The sequence below is a fragment of the Sturnira hondurensis genome, unplaced genomic scaffold (assembly GCF_014824575.4).
Source record: "Sturnira hondurensis isolate 20B ecotype Veracruz unplaced genomic scaffold, ASM1482457v3 Scaffold0004786, whole genome shotgun sequence".
NCBI lineage: Eukaryota > Metazoa > Chordata > Mammalia > Chiroptera > Phyllostomidae > Sturnira > Sturnira hondurensis.
In genome coordinates, this window is record NW_028077417.1 from 1,544,975 (window position 1) to 1,563,664 (window position 18,690).

General features: G+C 38.3%; 1 protein-coding gene across 1 annotated transcript in view; it reads right to left on the reverse strand.

The window, feature by feature from the left end:
- Positions 1-241: 241 nt before the first annotated feature.
- GPC4 (glypican 4) overlaps positions 242-18,690 on the reverse strand; it is a 120,772-nt gene continuing 102,323 nt past the window's right edge. The window contains exons 4-9 of the mRNA XM_037046044.1: positions 9,725-9,890; positions 4,837-4,967; positions 4,597-4,743; positions 3,595-3,731; positions 2,786-2,961; positions 242-2,687 (exon numbers count right to left, since the gene is read on the reverse strand). Coding sequence (XP_036901939.1) covers positions 2,485-2,687; positions 2,786-2,961; positions 3,595-3,731; positions 4,597-4,743; positions 4,837-4,967; positions 9,725-9,890 — 960 coding nt within the window. The 3' untranslated portion in view covers positions 242-2,484. The remainder of the gene's footprint in view (positions 2,688-2,785; positions 2,962-3,594; positions 3,732-4,596; positions 4,744-4,836; positions 4,968-9,724; positions 9,891-18,690) is intronic.

Consider the following 18,690-nt stretch of genomic DNA (forward strand, 5'->3'; position numbering starts at 1 on the left):
CTCTTAACATAGCTTTCATTCTACCTCATATTGTGAACTCTTACATTTTTAAAATACTCAACTTGCCTTTGTTATTTTTTTGGAGTGGGGGGGCCTGCCAGCTGGTTAGAAGCCAAGAGTTATCCAGTCAGACCTGAATGGAAAAATCTACGTTTTGTTTATTTCATAGTTCAAGTTCAAAAGCAAGAGACAATTTCAATAATAAAAGAGTAACAGAAAAGATGCAAAGAAAGAAAACAAATCAGTAAGAGTCCAGAAGAACCTTCAAGAATATTTAATTCGGAAAATGTTATTGGTTTAGAGGACTTGACTGAAAGAAAACAGCTGGGTAGAGTTCAAGGTTTTAAATTAAAAACAATCTAACAAGGTCTATGGGGATAACTCTTTGAGCCACATTTTGGAGACCAGATTCATTTCTACCAAGTAAAAGTAATAGCAGTCTAAGCTAAAAAGGAAATTCCTCACAACTGAGGTAGTTACTAAGTATCAGCACATTTTCCAAGTTCTCACAAGGCAGCTCAGCTATTTACAATCCATTTCTCCTCATACATAAATGGAGTGCCTTTTTCATTTCATGTCTTCTGTGATTTATTTTTAAAAAACCACTTATACACACCAGCTAGAATATGCCTATTTTATTAACATCATGCTTTAATAAATAACTGGCTACTTCTAATAAAATTAAGCCTCTGTTTACAACAGCCCCCAATATTCCATTTTGACCATTCTGCAGAATTTGGTGTAAAAAATTGAGTGAAATGTAGACCCTGAGCTATCAAGTAATTATGTTTCAATATAAAAATAGAGAATTACTCTTACAACTAAAGATTGAACAAGAACACAAACAACCTCTCTGTGGGTTTAATTTCTGTAGAAATGATTGGGATCATAATGGTTGTCTAGAGCAGAAAGAGAGTTGCAGAATTTTCTTCTTTCTGAAGACTTTTAGAAACTCCTTTTAAAGTGATTTGTCACATTCTTATAGTTTTATAAGCTGTCATTTGGTAAGGGCACAAGGAAACGTTTCCTAAGGGGACAAGGCAGTTGTTAGTCTTTCACCTGGGACAAAAGATGCAGTCTTTGCCAGTTCACCCATGTGGCTAGGGGTCACTGTTAAGATGTTCTCTTCTCAGCTCTACCTGCTCCCACTCCCCCCAAAGAAATGAAAAAAAATTTGGACACCCAGATCTCCCCCAAGTGGGTTTCTTGGTTGATAGGGTAGCACACAGCTATGAACAACTGAAAGCGTTTTCCCTTTCTGATCAGAGCAGACTGAGCAAGAAAAAGACTCAAATAAGACAACCTTAGAATTTCTCTTAAAAAAACTGGGATGGCAAAATGAATGTCAATACAAATGCACAGACAAAAACTTTGCTCAAGTGTTAATGAAATTCCCTGAGCACTGGCTGTACCCACCCCAATTCTAACTAGCCTCCAGGCAGCTCCTCTGCATAGCTGGGTTTGAAATCTCATATGTTGTAATAATGCAGACCAAATGAGATATGGTTGGTCATTTCCTTCTGACACTGAGATATCAATTCAGAGAGGGTCAGGTGTGGACATAAAGATCAGCACACAGTGGCTTGCTAACTTGCCTGGATATAGACAAAACAAAGAAACAAACAACCCCCACCTGTAAACAAAGCGTGAACATGTGGCAACTGGGACGTTCTGTATGGCTTTGGATATTTCTAGGGAAAAGACATCAAGAATTTTCTGAATGGGTCACACTTTAAGCGGGTTCAGGAAATGAACCTATGTGATGCTAATTTATATAATTCAACTCAACCAAAACGGGTAGTCTGCAGTCTCTTCCAGTCACCAGCTAGCAATGAAATATAACATCCTCCTTGTGTTGATGCTTAAAGACAACCTGCCAAATAGATCAGAAACCCCCTTGTGCCTTCACATTCTGTCCTAACTCAATTATAAAAAAGACAATCACCTCCTCTCCAGATAAGGCAACTAAAACAACAGGGATAATGTAGATTTTACTGCTTGTTGGTTTTTTTAAATAAGATAACATGATAAATAAACCTGCTTCTGTACAGCTATTTAATATTTCAGAAATACGTACATGTTACATGCCAAGAAAGAACCCTGGTTTTTTTTTTGTAATGTAAGAAATAAGGTGAGATCATCACTGAAGGAAAGAAAACCCACAAACAAAAACAAACAATAAAGAAAAACAAGAGAGTGATAAAATCACAAATGCACAACTAACTACAGTTCTGTACCTATACCACTAGCCACGTTTAACAAGATTCTGGGGAAGCAGGAACTTACTTTATGTATAAGTTTCTTTTTCCCACAAAACTGAATGAAAAAAACAAGGTCAGAATTTTTAAAACCAGTGGCCACATAGTAAAAACTGTACATTGTTGTCCATTCATTTGAAAAGTAAAGTCACTAGGATGGTATAAAAGTGATAGCCGGTGCCTTTGAACTTTCTGATGATGAACACATTTTCTGTAAAACTGAGAATTATCTCCATTCTCTCTGCATAACCAGAAACAAGATGCAGGAGACAGTGAGGAGGTAGGGCTGGGCCTCAATACGGGCACCAGCTTGGCTGGCTTTTCCATTGGCATTCTTCCCAGAGTGGTCAGTTGCGTTATACTCAAGCTCCGAAGGGCACTGCTGATACTCACATCCACTTCCACTTCCTTCTCCACTGTTTTCATCAGCTATTTAAAAAACAAAAACAGAATAGAGATTTCATTTCACTTGTTCTCATCACAAGGTGTATGAGAAAAATCGGCACTTTACAACCACAAATGCTTACTGATATCAAAGAAGTCCACATCGTTTCCACTGTAAGCATTCTTCATTTTACTGGTCATAACCCGAAGAGCCATGATTTGACGAAGGATCACCATGTCCTGTTTACTGGTGTCGACCTGGACTTCTGGATTACTGATCTGATTGGCTAATCCATTTCCTGTCACTGCAAACAGGTATCTGAGATAAGAAATGACCCTAGTGAGATTATCAGTAAAACGGAAGTTACAGAAGATTAAAGATTTCTTCCTAGATTCTAGCAGGTGCACTGAGTACAGTAAACTTTCATTTCTAAATAAACTCAAATTTCTCCTCTTCCTGGGTATCCATCTTTTTTCTCCCCTTTGACTAGGACCTTTTTGAAAGCTACCCATTTGGCAGAGGTTGGTGAGTCAGAGTAAACTGCTGACAAAGTGAATACTTATTTCAGTTACGGAGTGTGTAGGGGAGGAACACAGGGCACCATCAAGTAAGAGAATGGATCTGGTGCTTTATAGGACAAGCCAATGGGTGAAGAACCACAGGTGTTTGTTAAATGATTTTTTAAACAGCACTATTCAAACAGCCTGTTCCCTGGCTGCAGCCCTAATGCTGGAATATGACTATTACAGACTTTTGACCCAGTACAAGTAGCTGGGTATCTTCTCAATACTCCAATGGTAAAGCTCATTCCTAAGAAAATCTAGAAGCTCCCCATGTTGTTGCTACCTACTTTGAATCGCTTCTCAAATGACAATAGAGAAAAACACTGTCTAAAGGTTACCCAGGTATCTAGGAAGGGAGAGACTGTAAATCTATGGACTGGAGGATAACCTGCTTTTGCCTTTTCCATTCCAGCAGTCATCTTCATTGCCGTTTCCTGCAGCCATCCTCTCATCATTGCAAATGCTGCTAGGGAGAGAGGACCAGAACTTTTTGGCCTGTTTCAGTTTCTCCTTGACATCAGTAACCTAATTAGGGGAAGCAGGAGAGATATCTCTGTAAAGCAACACCAAAGTACCTTACATATGTGCCTTTGATCATTTCTAAAGTATCTCCAGAATGATATGCAATTCATTTCCAACTTTAGTCACTAGAGAAAACTGTAAGATCAAATTTACATTTAGAACTATAAAATTACTCAAATGAATAGCTGAAATATTCTGAAGATGTTTCCTTGACCCACTGCCCACTCTACCTCTTCACTGTAACTACCACCTGAGGCTCACCAGGTTCCATACCCTATGGATACAATAAGATATGGTCTCTCCTCACAATCCATTTACACTCAGGATCCAGCTTATATATTGTCCACTCTGTGAAACTTGCCTTTCACTGTCCTCCCTCCCCTTGTCTATGTTCCTTCCTACTGCTAATATTTGAAGCATATTGCTGTGTATAAAACAGTTTGCTTACATTTCCTTATCCTTCTCCCATCCTATCATTTACTATATATCATCTTAGTTAGTAAGCTGGATTGTCTGCATGTCCCTCTCTGTTGGGGCTTTTTTAGAACAAGGACCTGTCTTATTCCTCAAAGCAACCCTGTAACTAGCACAGTGATGGGCTCATAGTAGATGCTTAGTAAATACATGGTAAAATAGCAGGCGGGTTTCAGACAAGACTTATTGCATCACATTTCCTCAAATATGTATGAACTTTCTGAGCTAGAAAATTGAGAGGCAGATTTACCAACACTCACATTCAATAAGCTTGACAAATTTTCCAAGAAATTTTCCTGAAAGATCCACACTTGTAAACCCTCTAAAACCACATTTTGAGCAAATGTTTTCTGTGTTTTTGTCATTAAATGGCCATTCCTAACAGCATGCTTACCAGTTGGTCTAAACTAGTGCCAGCTGCTGTTGTTGGGCGTTCCTCAGGGTGATATGGTCTGAACCGGACATTGAAGGCAGTTTCTGAGATGGAACGGGAAATTCGTCCAGCTGGGAGGGGCTTGGGGGGTCCGCATCCCTGGAAAACCTGCATTAGAGCAAGTACGATCATATTAGGGAAGTCACATCCCAAGCTGGAGGGGGCCTGAGTCTCTCCTTTCCAGTATCCTGCCCTCTTTACCTTCTGAGACACTTGCACACTATTGTCCTGCATGTTCATAATAGCATCAGAAATCTTCACATCAATGGGATCCATGACTGATTCAATGTTGAAAGGGCCCTCTAGCCTCTCCGCCACCATCAGCATAGCATCTAACATGAGGTTTGGGGAAGAATAATACAGCATAAAAAGTAAATCATTAGTTCATCCTTAGGTAATCAGGCTGATCATTTTACTGTTTTTGTTTGTTGTAGAAGTAGAGGGAAGGCATGCATCATAATTAATTCATGTTTTTATATCTATTTCTATTTACATCAAACTGCACTGAGTCACTGTGTATCGCCAGCTCTCCAAGGTGTACGGTGGCAAGATGAATGCTTCATTCTATAGCAAGGAAACCCAATCAAGAACCTTCTATTACACTGATGAGTCATTCCTTCATGTGTCAGTGGCTGTCACTGTAAGGTTCTGAGCTAGCTCCCAGAAGACAAACCTAAAGCTGGAGGCAGAATAACATGGTAGTTCTCCCAGAGACTGTCTAGGGTCTTTTCGATTTTAGATTCCACTTACAAGAGTCAAAAATATACATCAGTTAAAACCCATTTTTAACCAACTCTTAATTTTTTTTTCACAAAACTCTTCCAGATGCCTGAGTGCACAGAAAACACAAATAGAAGCATTCCTATGAATTCTAATGACTTTAAATAATTAAAGTTTTGAAAGCTGCAATTTTTGGAATAAGAAAAACTGCCCATTTCAAATATAAGGGCCTTTATTTGTTTAAGAGCAAAAGATGTTCCTCTCTGGGTGAAAAGACAGCACAAGGGATCCACACAAACCATGTACTCACAGTGCATTTTCATGGATTACTCTGTAAGTCACTTTTACATGCCGGAGGAGTCTGGAATCTTTAGTTAGTACACATTGAATCTCTTAAATTAAATACACTCTACTCGTTTTCTTGTCATTCATGTTTGTTGGGATTATGGGATTTAGTATTTTAGCCTCACAGATACTTCACAAAATTAGAAAAAACTGGAAATGCAATCTCTCCCCTTTTTTCTTTACTGTTTAAAGCATGGCAGGAAAAGGATAGTTAGTCCCACATTATCCACAGCCTCCAGGTAGTCTGAGAATACCTGCTGGAAAAAAAGGCTAATTTCCAGAAGATTGTATGTATACTCAAACAACACTGAAGGACATGGCTGAACTTCTACACCTAAGCTTTCCAGTGAAAATGAGTTGCAACATCAGCATATCAATGAAACCAAATGTGGTCATCAACCTTTCACCTTCAACCTAGAACAAATGTAGCACGGCATTTTAAAGCACAGGGTCATTTCTCTGAACTACAATTCCAATGTCACAAACCACAAATAGATTTCCGTGAAATGCAATTTTTTTTACAAGTAATAATAAATGAAGTTTCAAATTGCATTGTGGTAAGCGCCAATAAAGTGATGCTTCCAACCTCTAAGTAAAGGCTGCCAGCATGAATATACCATTGTACTAGAGGAAAGAAAAAATGCTTTTGATGTGCTAGCAAAAGCAGACTTTTGTAAACAAGTGGAGCACAACTTCACTGTGTTCATCATTGTCAAAGCAGCAGGGCTGCCATGTACAGAAAGCACATTCCTTCGTAGCGGAGAAGTCAGCCCTTGATCCAAATAAAAATATTATGAATAAACAGATAATAAACATCCAAAAATGCAGAATTTAAACAACAGAAAACAGCACATTTTGTAACTACTTATTCCCCTAGTGTTGACGAAAAAGCCAGATCACTAATGTGTTTGTGAAAGACTGAAAGGAAACATAAACCCCAATTCACTGGCTGTTTGGCGTCTTTGTAAACTCTGAGCCTGCCGGCATACACAAGGGCCTGGGAATGGAGAGTGAAGCTGGGCCTTTGTTGGGGCCGGTGCCATGGCGTTGTGTGCTGCATGGCTGAAGAATGCGAATGAGGGCGCATTCTGCATGTGGCCTGCATCCCAGGAGCCAAAGCTGCCCCTAACCCCTGGGGAAAAGTCATGATTGGCTTATCAGCTGGGCTCTTCCTTACAGCAGCCAGCTCTGATCAGAAGTGCCAAGAAAAGTCCAAAGGCAGTTGGTTTGGAGCTTTGGTTTTATTCTGGTCAATCTAGACCACAAGGTGTAATTTGACTGTCTGCCTCCTGCCAGGAACTGGCTGGTGTCCACACCAGCAATCCCAATACCCTAACACTAAATTCCTGCTGGCAGCAACATGTGACATTAATAAGGTTGGCTATAAGTCCAACAATTTTAGTACTACTATAGTATGTGATGGAGAACAAGTGGCACCTGAGCGTAGCTTATGACTCTCCAGAAATTGGTTTTTTGGTTGGGGGTGGGGTGGGCAGGGAGTATATTCAAACTAAAGGTTTCATAGAAGTGACTACAAAACCAAGCCCAAGGTGTTTCAAATATTTGGATCCAACTTGATAAAGGCTGATGATACCTGAACAGATGCAGTTAAAGAGAGGAAAGGGGGGGCATGGAAACCAGAATGCAGGTTTGAAAAACTCATCCTTAAGTCTCCAAAAGCGTCTATTTCAACAGCAGGATTTCAGGGCTCAGGATCTCAGCACTGTTCCCCACAGCTCCCCAAGCAACGAGGCCCTCCCTTCTCACGAGGGAAAGTGATTCCTTCTGCACTGTGCTGCCAATAATCAGAAACCCCCATCTTCAGCCTGATGACAGGACTAGAAGAACAAAAGGCAGTTTCCTGACTTAACCCCACGATCTGATTTAAAGGACTGGAGGGAACCTTTGACCATGCATTAACTGCTATCACTTAAAGAGGAAAAACCCCACAACTTATAGCACATGTAACAGAGGTATGTTAAGTGGGACTGATTTCTGCAATTACAGAGCAAATTAATTAGAGCATTATGAAAATTCATAAAAAGCACTGAAGAGAAACAATGTCTATTATTCCTGGCCTTTGATATCATTTTTTTAAAAATAAAGAGTAAAATACTCATTAAACATCAAGTTTAGATATAATTATACACCTCAACCCCCCAAAAAGTACCATTTAAAGTAACTGAGGAAAATTGATTCAGAAATCCTATCAATTTTCACTTGGGTTTAATTTTTTCTTGAAAAGTAACAAATGTAGTCTTTAAAACGCACAACAAGAACAGCAGCAGCAATTTAAGTCCTCCTTGTTTTAGGGTACCTTCTCGAAAACAATTATCAAGCAAGCCAAGCATGGCTTTGATTTGATGAGGGTAGACCTGCATAATCTTGGGAAAAATGTGTGAACTTTTATTTTAATGCAAAGATAAGAGTTACAGTTTTGGCCAGAATATTAGAATACCAGAAACAACACAGGAGGCATGCCACTCTGCACCTTATTTCTGATGTGTCTGTAGAAAGTTAGCAAGCAACACTAGATCACTATCACCACACATTTTTTTGGTACCATGTGGTAAATTCTACTCCTTTGCCCAGAGAACTAGTGCAATAGAAGTTGTAGGGTGAAGTGAAAAGGCTAAGTGACTTGAAAAAATAAATTTAGCAAAATAAATTGCAAACTTGACATTTGGGTGTGGGGTGAGAGTGGGATTAAAAAAAGGAAAAAAAAAACAACTTTAGATCTGCAAATACCATGGGCTTTTATTTCCATGGGAAATATTTTAAAGCAACAATCTCTCCCATGGCTTCATTCTGGGCATGATGTGCCATTTATGTGTGTGTGTCTTTGCTGGTCTTACGCCTTCCCTTTCATGGGATTCTGCTTTTCTGTGCGTAAAAGATTTTTTTTCAGGTCTTCTAGCTTTGAGCTATTTAGGTTACAATTGTGCTGAAGTGCTTAATATTCACATCTTTTTTTTTCTTGTCTCAGTGTTCTCAAGAATCTGTTGGAGCCAATTTATTGACGCACTTTCAAACAGAGTTAATATGGTAATTAGTTCTCACACAGACTAAAAAGGCATTCCCCACCGCCAATTCCCGCCCCCCCACACACAAAAAAAACCCTAGCAAATTGCATACATGTTCCCATAATGTGGACAAATAAGTGAAAAATAGGTACTTATAAAGACACTCAAATTCTGCAATTACTCAAATGTGGCTGGGGGAGGGGGAAAAATCTGTGTTAGTTTATGTGAGTTGTTAGTATGTGTGTGTGGCCTCACTAGACCCTCGGCATGAGGAGCTTCGGCACTGATGGTTCAGGACTAACATATGTGTTAGATGGGCATCAAGGGACTTGATGACTGGACATTAAATCATCCTTAATTTGTCCTTCCTCACAAATCATAATTAACCCTCTCAGAAACTGGCCCCTTAAATTACAATGCTGTCTGGGTTCCAGTGATGGTTTTGTAGGTTTTAAGTATATGTGAGAATATTTACCTCTAAAATGATCACAGGACAAAACGTTTTTCCATTCTCACCAGATCCATCCGTTATTATTAAATCTTCCACAGAAAGAGAACCCCTGAATGTCTACAGTCAGATTTCACCTTAGTGCAACTATCCCATGGGCATTTGGCCAGTGTGCAGAATATCTGGGTGCAGTATAACAGATATAACAGTTTAAAAGCCACTTCTGGAACACAGTAATAATTGTACACCAGCATTTACCATACATAGATGCAAGCCTATGATGCATAACCAGATCTGACCTTTAGGGGGGGACACGTCAAAAAGTCACTTTTCATTATTAAAACTTGGTAGTCACTGTGTCTAATGTCTTCAGAAATGCCACCATAGATTAAGAGAATGCTTACTTGTAGAATGGTATGAATTTTGAGTACACTTAGAACACTGGCAAACATTAAATACCGAACAAAAATATCATACCTGACAATTACAATATTCCTTCTGGCAGGAAGCTGAGCTATTTTCAGTGATACAAATATATTAATCACTTGCTCACCTATGAAATTGTTCCACTCAACATCAAGATCTCCTTGGTTGGCCAAACAGCCTCTCATGATGTTCGAGCAGTAGTTGTAACATGGCTTCACAGTCACTAGACCCTGGCAGTGGGAGCAGTAAATCATCTTCAGCAAGGCATGGGTACACTGGGCTGTGGGATTTACCTAATTTGGGACAAGAAAGAGACAGTGTTGTGGGCAAAGATAGACACAGAAATTGCAAGTCTATCAATCTGACCTTGAAGGCTTAGCCATGAATTTCAGTCAAGAATGCATTGTGATGGATCGTTTAGCAGGCCTGGCCTGCTTCATGAAGAGGTGAAATAGGGCAAGATTAGATTAAAAAAAAAAAGATGTGTGGTGGGAAGGGGGTTAAGGATGAATGTTGCATTACCTTAAATAACCAAGCTCTATGTATCTCCCATCCTGTAAACTCTCACTCCTCTTCCCTGTCTTTCAATCTCTGTCTCTCTCTCATCCACACTCACCCTTATGTTAAATGACTCAATTATTTCAAAGTCCTACAAATAATTTCCCAGAATCATCTATGAAACACAGTAGTAGAGGCTACCTTTACCTGCCCTCCATGCCTGGTAAGCTATGGCCTCTACCATCACTGTGTTTACCTTGTCAGATTGAAACAAAACTGCATCTTACTTTTCTTTTTTTTTTTTTGTTTAGATTTATATAATTCTTGTTCCAGTACAGTTTTGTCTTATATTCCCAGCCCTGCCCACTCCCCCGCCATGCATCTTTCTTTAAAAGAAAACAACACTGAGTATGGACTGTCTTTGAAACTTAACACCGCCCCCCCACCAAGGCTTTGAAAGGTATTTAGTATGTACTCCATTCTATACCTATAGCTGTGCAGGAGGCGAAATTAATGCATTCTATAGGGAAGAATATGAATAAATTTAAATTTGGGGTTATGTGAGGGCCTTCCAAGGCTTGGGAGCAGTAAAGCACCAAGTCCTCAGGGAACACCTCATGAAAGACATGGGAGTTCAGTTAAATTTTGAGGAAGGGGTCGGATTTAAGTAATGAGGAAGAACACCCAGTTAGAAAGAGTTAAATGAACAAAAGTTGCAAGAGAATGTATCGAATATACTGTGGCATCTTAGAATGGGATTGAGGAATTGTTGGAAATAAGGATGGCTGCATAGGAAGGAGTGAATGCGTGGAACGAATTAAAGGGGCTTCAACACTAAGCAGAAACAAGAGAACATATGACAGGGTTACTAAAAGTTCATGAACAAGAAAGTGGCTAGAGTAAAAACAATACTAAACTACATTGGGCTGGCCATCCTCTGTGGAGAAATGTGACTTAGCTTCATCTTCCTACTTCCATAAAGTAACATTGTCTTGGATATAGAATTGCTGATATTCATCCTGTTATTCATTTCTGTCAGTGCTTAGAAAGGACTATGACTAGGTGTCACATAGGGACAGCTAATCAAATGTTCTGATCTTCTCATCCTCTGTGCTCCACCCTCCTCTTTTGGAGTCAGTATCAGAGCATTAGTGCATTCTCCTCTATCAGTACCAGCCAGCTCTGCAAACAGACTTGTGAAAGCAGATACCACTGCAAGGGAACAGAAGCTGGGATGCAGGGCAGTCCAGTAGTGCACTTCACCTGCTCTGGTTGTGGCGTTGGATACCACTTATCAACAGTGCCATGAGGAACAGGAACGGGGTGCCTAGTACTGTGAGGAGAAAAACTTAACCCTACTAGACTCCTATGTGATACACACACAAACTCTCTTATCTCAAACAGACCTCTAGCCTAAAAGGGGGGAAGAAACACACAAGATGGTAACTATGCACAATGAAGTTGACATTCCCTATGAATAAGTAGGATTTTTCTCAGAATTTTATCCAGTACCAAATGTTTTCCTAGGCATTAAATTAGTCCTTGCGACTACATATTATTGTATAGTAACATCTTGGCTAACCAGTATCCTGGAGGAATGGCCATTCTAGAGAGGTAGATTTTCAAGATTGCTAGGAGTTCATTCCTTTAAATAACTCACATATAGTTAGGACTTCGATACCTATCCACTCGATCATTTTATAGATGAGCAAAAAAGGCCTGGAAAGAAGAGGAGGCTGAAGAATCACAGGATCATAGAAATCTTAGAGCTGGGAGGGGCCTCAGAGTTCCCTGGGTACAGATCTCACATTTAAGGGATAAGAAACCCAAAGCCAAAGACACTTATCGACTTGCTGACAGCCACTCCGTACATTTGATTCCAGCATTGCACACCTTGTGAAACCTTTGTGATGAGATTTCTCACATGGATGTTGCCCTGTCTTCTTAAACAGAATATATGAAACTATACTAGTAGGCATCAGTTTCCTTCTTTACTTCAGTTAGGATCCACACTGGTAAGACTGTTAAATGGCTAGATTTTAGAGACGTAAAGAGTTACTATGTAAATGCCTATGAAAAATCATACAATAGCACGTGGCAGTTGCTGAATAATATGTTTAAGAGGAAACACCACCATAGTAAGAAGAAATGTAGAAGGCAAAAGTGTCAACAAGTAGTTATTGAGCAATTCCTATTTGCCAGGGATTATTCTGGAATGTATTTGTGATGAATTAATGAGGCAAGTAGAAATTTCCATTTTAGAATATGGACCCTGTTCTAGAAGACATGAAGAAATTCCAAAACACCATAGGCCTTTACGAAATAAATGAAAATTTAAAGCTCAATACTTACATTCGAAAAATATTTTTTTCAATTAAGTTCTCTACCATTCTTTTACTTTTTTAACTCTAGGAAGTGGTCCATTGTATTCTTGTAAATCTAAATTACTTATGCAGATCTTGTAGTACCCTGTCCTAAAATAGATTGATGGCTCAAGATTTAAAAACAGAGACCACACTAAAAGACACAGTAGACTTTTATTAAATAAAGATTATGAAGCTGGATTTGGCAGAGGTTTTCCATTTCATTCTGCTTTGCACATGATTTGTTGTATAACTCCTAAAATGATCACAAGGAACTCAGCTCTAACATTCTATAGAAACACTAAATAATACCAGAACTGAGAAGAGAAATGGGGAAGTTATAAGAAAGCTGGGACAAGAAAAAGACATATGAAATACCAAAGTTGGCGAAAACCCGCCTTTTGTCTCACAAGCACTAATCAGACCACCATGCAGTATTTTACATGAAGGGAATTCAGAACCTGGGAAATCAACCCCTCATGTGGGATGAGGCACTTGTATAAGAGAAGAGTTATAAAGCAGTCACAAAACCCAGAGAAAAAGCCGTTAATGCAACCACTCCTCAGGCCCTGGCTCTGCACTCCTCCCAACCTGCCCAAGCTCAGGATGGTATGTATACTTACAGTGCCAAAGACCAGCTCTACATTCTGACTCTAGACTACTTCAGTGACTAAACAAATGGCTGCCTGTACTTTCTTCTTGGTAAGAAGCAATGCATGGAAGTAGTTTTATTCCAGAACACCTAAGACCAAGTGGTAGATCATGCCATATGGGGATTAACAAAAGGGTAACCATATGCCAAGTTCTTACTATAATCCTCAGTTATGTACTGATTCCCTATGGCATAGCATGCCATTGAAAACAATTAATGATTGTTCCCTAGGGTCACAGCTCTTGACCAGCATTTCATATATTTTCCTATTGTTTTGAAGGGTCAGTTGAACCCAGATGTCAGAGACCTCCAGACCCTTAGGGCTCAGGTAGGAGTCAGGTAGGGCTCTGATTGCTTTTATAAAAGTCACATTTTTCAGACCTCTCAGAGACTGAATAATTTCTCAAAATGATATTGAGAAAGAACAGGAAAAAGAAAAATGGTACACTCCTCCCTCCTCTACTTTTAAACTACAAACACAAAGAATGAATTAATGTTCTCAGAAAGAAAATGCTTTTGTAATTCCTATGGTTTTATGATCATGAAAGTCTTGATGTCAAGATTCAAAAGAAAAATATTCTGTTCTTTGTCAAAATAACTTGTGTACTGATAACTTTTATTGGATTTTATTCATTTGTATTATACACTTAGAATAGTTATATGCACCAGGCTGTGTTCTAAACACTTTACATGCTTTAACTCATATAAAGCCTTAAAAATCATATGAAATGAGTTCATCATTTAATTTCACAGATGAGGAACCAAAGGCCCACAGAGAATAAGGTGCTCACACCAAATCTTCCAATAAATGGCCAAGACTTGAACCCAGGCAGTTTGGTTCTAGCACAGGTACACTGGACTCCCTTGATGGTTATCTGAATGGTCTCTTGTCAGTGATAGACTATAGGAACCTTGGGGGAAGCACATGGAGCTAGCCCTTCTCCATAGCTACAAAACCTAGTATAGGGTATCCACATACAGTGAAGTGAACACTGAGCTATGAGGCTGAATGTTTTCTAGGAAGAATCTGCGGTTGTCAAATTTATTGATCAAATGAATCAGTCTTTATTGTCAGAGAGTGAGTTAGGATGCAACTGTTCTATGTAAAACTATATATTGACTGGATACTTTGATGAGCGTGTATATTGTTTAATAATAAGCAATAACAACTTATTCAGCCAACGCTTTGTCCTTCAAAGGGTTCAATGTGCTACAGGGGTGATAAAAACATGAATACATACATACATAGAAATATATACACAAATACACACCTAGATATAGATATATCACATCACTCACCAACATCCGCTCACAGAAGTCAAAGGCTCAAGTGAATACTGCTCAACATGGAAAGATTTCACTTGAACAAAACAGAGAATAACATGTGGCCAAAAGTTTAATATTTTGAAAGAATTCAGCTAAAATGTAGCATTTTGAATAATTCAGTGATTATCAATTTCTACTAGAAAGTAGGGAATTATTCATGCAAGAGAAATGCTTTGGCATCATTATCTAAGAATGAGGTGGTTTGATTTGTTTACTTTTTAGGAGGCAGTATAATAGAAAGAGATCATTATGTGGATTCAGTACTTGTATACTAACAAAACTGATGTGTTATTGACCTATAAATTATAATACTATCAGTAGCTAATTTTCAGGCCTTATAAAATCCATCAAGACTTACCCAGCTCTTTCTAAATGTGAAGATAACTCTAAGGAGGCACCTTAGAATTTAGATTTTAGGAGGCTATGTTTCATGATAAAGGTCAGTTGGGAAAAGCACCCTTATTTCCTTTTTAACTTATTAAGACTCTTTTGAAAATACTCATTCCTGTCCTGGCTGGTGGCTCAGTGGATTGAGTGCTGGCCTGAGAACAGAGAGGTTGCCAGTTTGATCCCCAGTCAGGGCACATGCCTGGGTTGCAGGCCAGGTTCCCCAGTAGGGAACACAGGAGGCACACAGGAGGCACCCACACTTTGCTGTTTCTCTCTCTTTCTCCCTCCCTTCCCCTCTCTAAAATAAATAAATAAACTCTTAAAAAAAACGTACCCCTGCCTTCCTCAGGATATATATTTAACATGACATATGCATGCCACTTTCACTATAAAAAGCCTTTGCAGAAAAGCCCCTTTCTCTCTGCAAAGACTCTTCTAAATGCATTGAGACTTTCTACAAAACAATCTGCATTTTCCAAATACCAAATTAAAAACTACCGCAAGCATCCTGAAAGAAAAAAGGACTCAAGCAGTACTCTTCATGCAGCCTAGATTTCATGTCAGTAATTTAAAATGAGCCTTAAGGTGCACTGTACACTAATAACAGTCAACATGCCACACTGAAGTTAAAAACACATTTCCTTTCCATTTATTTCAGTTCCTAACATACATTCAATGCAACATTTTTGTACTGCAGTCAACAGTACCAAGCAAACAGAAAAGGTCTAGATTTTATCTGTTCCTTGGTAACATAAGCACTTAAAATAAAACAAACAGGAAATATTTCCCAAAATGATAATCAAAGAAAGAGATAGGGAACCCAAACATGTGGTGAGCCATGATGAGGTTTTTCAACAACTTCCTAACTAGGTTTGAAGTCAATATACATGCAAAGAAAGGAGGAGCTGTTCCTGTTTTCCCAATAACAGGATGTTAAAAACATAACAAAATGTATAAACTAGAATTCATTAAAGAATGTCTGTAGATACATTATAGTTAAAATTCAAAATGCATAAATACTTGAAAGTTTGTCTTGTTTTAAATTATTAGACTCCCTTATGACCTAGAAGTCAAAGCATCACTGCATGGGCTTCCTTGTAGAATGCTCTATTTGTTTTGAGAGTGTATGATCTCCATTTATTCAGTCCTTGACACTTTCTTTCCATACTCCTACCATCACCATCTCCAGCCCCACTATAGTAAGAGTCCCACCTTCCTCCTTCAATTCCAGTTCTTAGGTTGTGAGTGAAAAAGAATATTAATGGTTTAAGAAATGTCTACAATTTGCTTCCTAAAAGCTTTTTATATTGAGCATTTATAAAAGTTGTATTTATAATGATTCAGAGAAGGGGCAACATCAATCATGTAGTACTGTTGTAGGTATTGGGTATTATAAACAGAAATAAGGGTGGAGCAATGGCAATTGTTTTCAAGGCAGGACAGTCATTCAGACATCACAATGGTAAGGTACCAACTTCTAATTATAGTCCCTATAGTTTTGGGAGGGGGTGTAGACATAGTCCCATCATGTCAGTGTTAATTGAAACCATGAAATTGCAACTGTCTCTGGCATAGGATCTGTTAATTTTCATGGTACATGTAACCACTTGTGCATTTGTGAAAGACCACAAGAGACTTCACCCTTCCAGGCAAAACTGCTGCTACAAGCAGGTAAATAAAAATGTGTCATGAACCATGACAAGTAAAGATGGAATAAGTAATACAAAGATGTGTAGCACCAGGGTATTAGTGAACCATCTGTTACTAATTAACGTGACTTTTCTGTAGTTTGAATTGTAAAACTCAATGGAGTAAGCTGAAACCACTGGATGTTTTGGGCCCAGACAAGCTGAAGCAAGACAAGTATACTTTGACTAAGAAGAGACTTTCTCTTGAAGCTAGTTAACCTTGCTGGGGCTAAGGGCCTTTAAAAAGCTTAGTGATAATGCAATAGCATAATCAATAAAATATAGTTTTAAAAACTACACAGAAAGAAATAATATATATTTAATGTCTAAGCATAAATGTCTGCATTTATGCTTTCAAAATAAGCATAATAAATTATTTTAAGGAAAAAAAACAGCTTAGTGATAATCAGCCCTGGCCAAGTGGCTTAGTAGGTTGGAGTATTGTCCCATAAACTAAAACTAAAAGGTTGTGGATTTGATTTCCAGTCAGGGCATGTATGGGAGGCAACCAATCTCTCTCATCACCTCCCCCTTCTCCTCTCTCTAAAATGAATAAAAATATATCCTCTAGTGAAGAGTTTTTTAAAGCTTAGTGATTATCAAATCATTGTTCAATGTATGCCTACAACCATTTTGTTACAAAGTGAGCTGGAAAAGCAGGTCATACACTTACAAAGTGGAGACATCTTTAAGTATGCAATAACTAGCCCCAAGGCAGTGATGCTTTTCATATTTGAAATTAAAGACCTCTTTATATATGAAGTAGGTGAGGTGGCTCTCTTTAATTAGGAAATAGATTCCCTACTCTGAAAGGTCTTTTTCAGATCCAAGGTAATTAATCCTATTAGACACCAAAAGAAAGAACGTTCATCTCTTAGGTTGCTCTAGTTTCACCTGCAAACTATTGTACATTTGGGAAAGCAGTTGGCAGAAGTGGGAACTCATATGAAAAAAACATTGCTTCAGTACCTGAACTGGTAGACAAGCTTACATCTTTTACTAACCAAATGCATATTATTCAACATGTTCAATTTGAAATGTTTTTGACAGCCAGATCATTTATTGGTTACCCCATACCACTGTACCTAAAATTAAAAAAAAAAAAAAACCTCGCAGACAGACAACATGGTGATTACCAAAAAAGAAGGGAGGTGGCGGGGAGGTAGAAGAGGGTAATGGGGAGAAAAATGGTGATGAAAGGAGACTTGATTTGGGGTGGTAAACCAATCATATAATATACAAGTGATGTATTATAGACTTGTACACTTGAAATGTACATAATTTCGTTAACCAATGTCACCCCATTAAATTTAATAGGAATTTTAAAATCTGTTTACTTCTATCACCATAAATTAAAAAACAAACAAATAAATAAGTAAATAAAGCAACTCAAAAAAATTCAAAACAAAATCTGTTCAACTGCTAGGCATACTCCAAAAATTATCCCTGGGAAACAAATGGGAAATTTGTTTAAAAGTATCCCTTGCATGCTTCTTCTAAACAGAAATATTATATAATTGACATGTTTTTACCTGATTTGTGTTTTAGCACCTTTAAAAGCTGATGCAATTCCTGAGTATCTTTTTATTTTATACTTTGTTTAAAAGATTTTATTTGTGGCTGGGCTGGGCTGGAGTAACAGAAAGAAACTATACTTGAACAACAGTTTAGTATAACTTCGATAACCCAACTCAGTTGAAGAGTTTGATTTCAAGTCAGTCCTTAAGTCTAGAAGAAACTTAGCACTGAAGTAAAATATTTTTTTAAGATTTTATTTATTTCTCTTTCGAGGGTAAGGGAAGGAGAAAGGGAGAGAAATATCAATATCAATGTATGGTTGCCTCTAGTGAGTCCCCTGATGGGAACTGGCCTGCAACCCAGGCATGCGCCCTGACTGGGAATCGAACTGCCGATCATGTGGTTCGCAGGCCCGCGCTCAATCCACTGAGCTACACTAGCCAGGTCTGAAGTAAAATATTTTTTAAAGTTTCCAATTACAACATTTAAAGTAGTCATAAAACAGTGTTGCCAACTAAACAATTGGCAAGTAATGTTTATTCAAAGTAAATAACCTCTATAGCTTGTATTCATTGTATTCTCATAACTCTGCAAATATTTCTTAGGCAGATAGGAAACTGCAATGAATTTAGATCAATTCTAAAAAGTTAGAGTTATG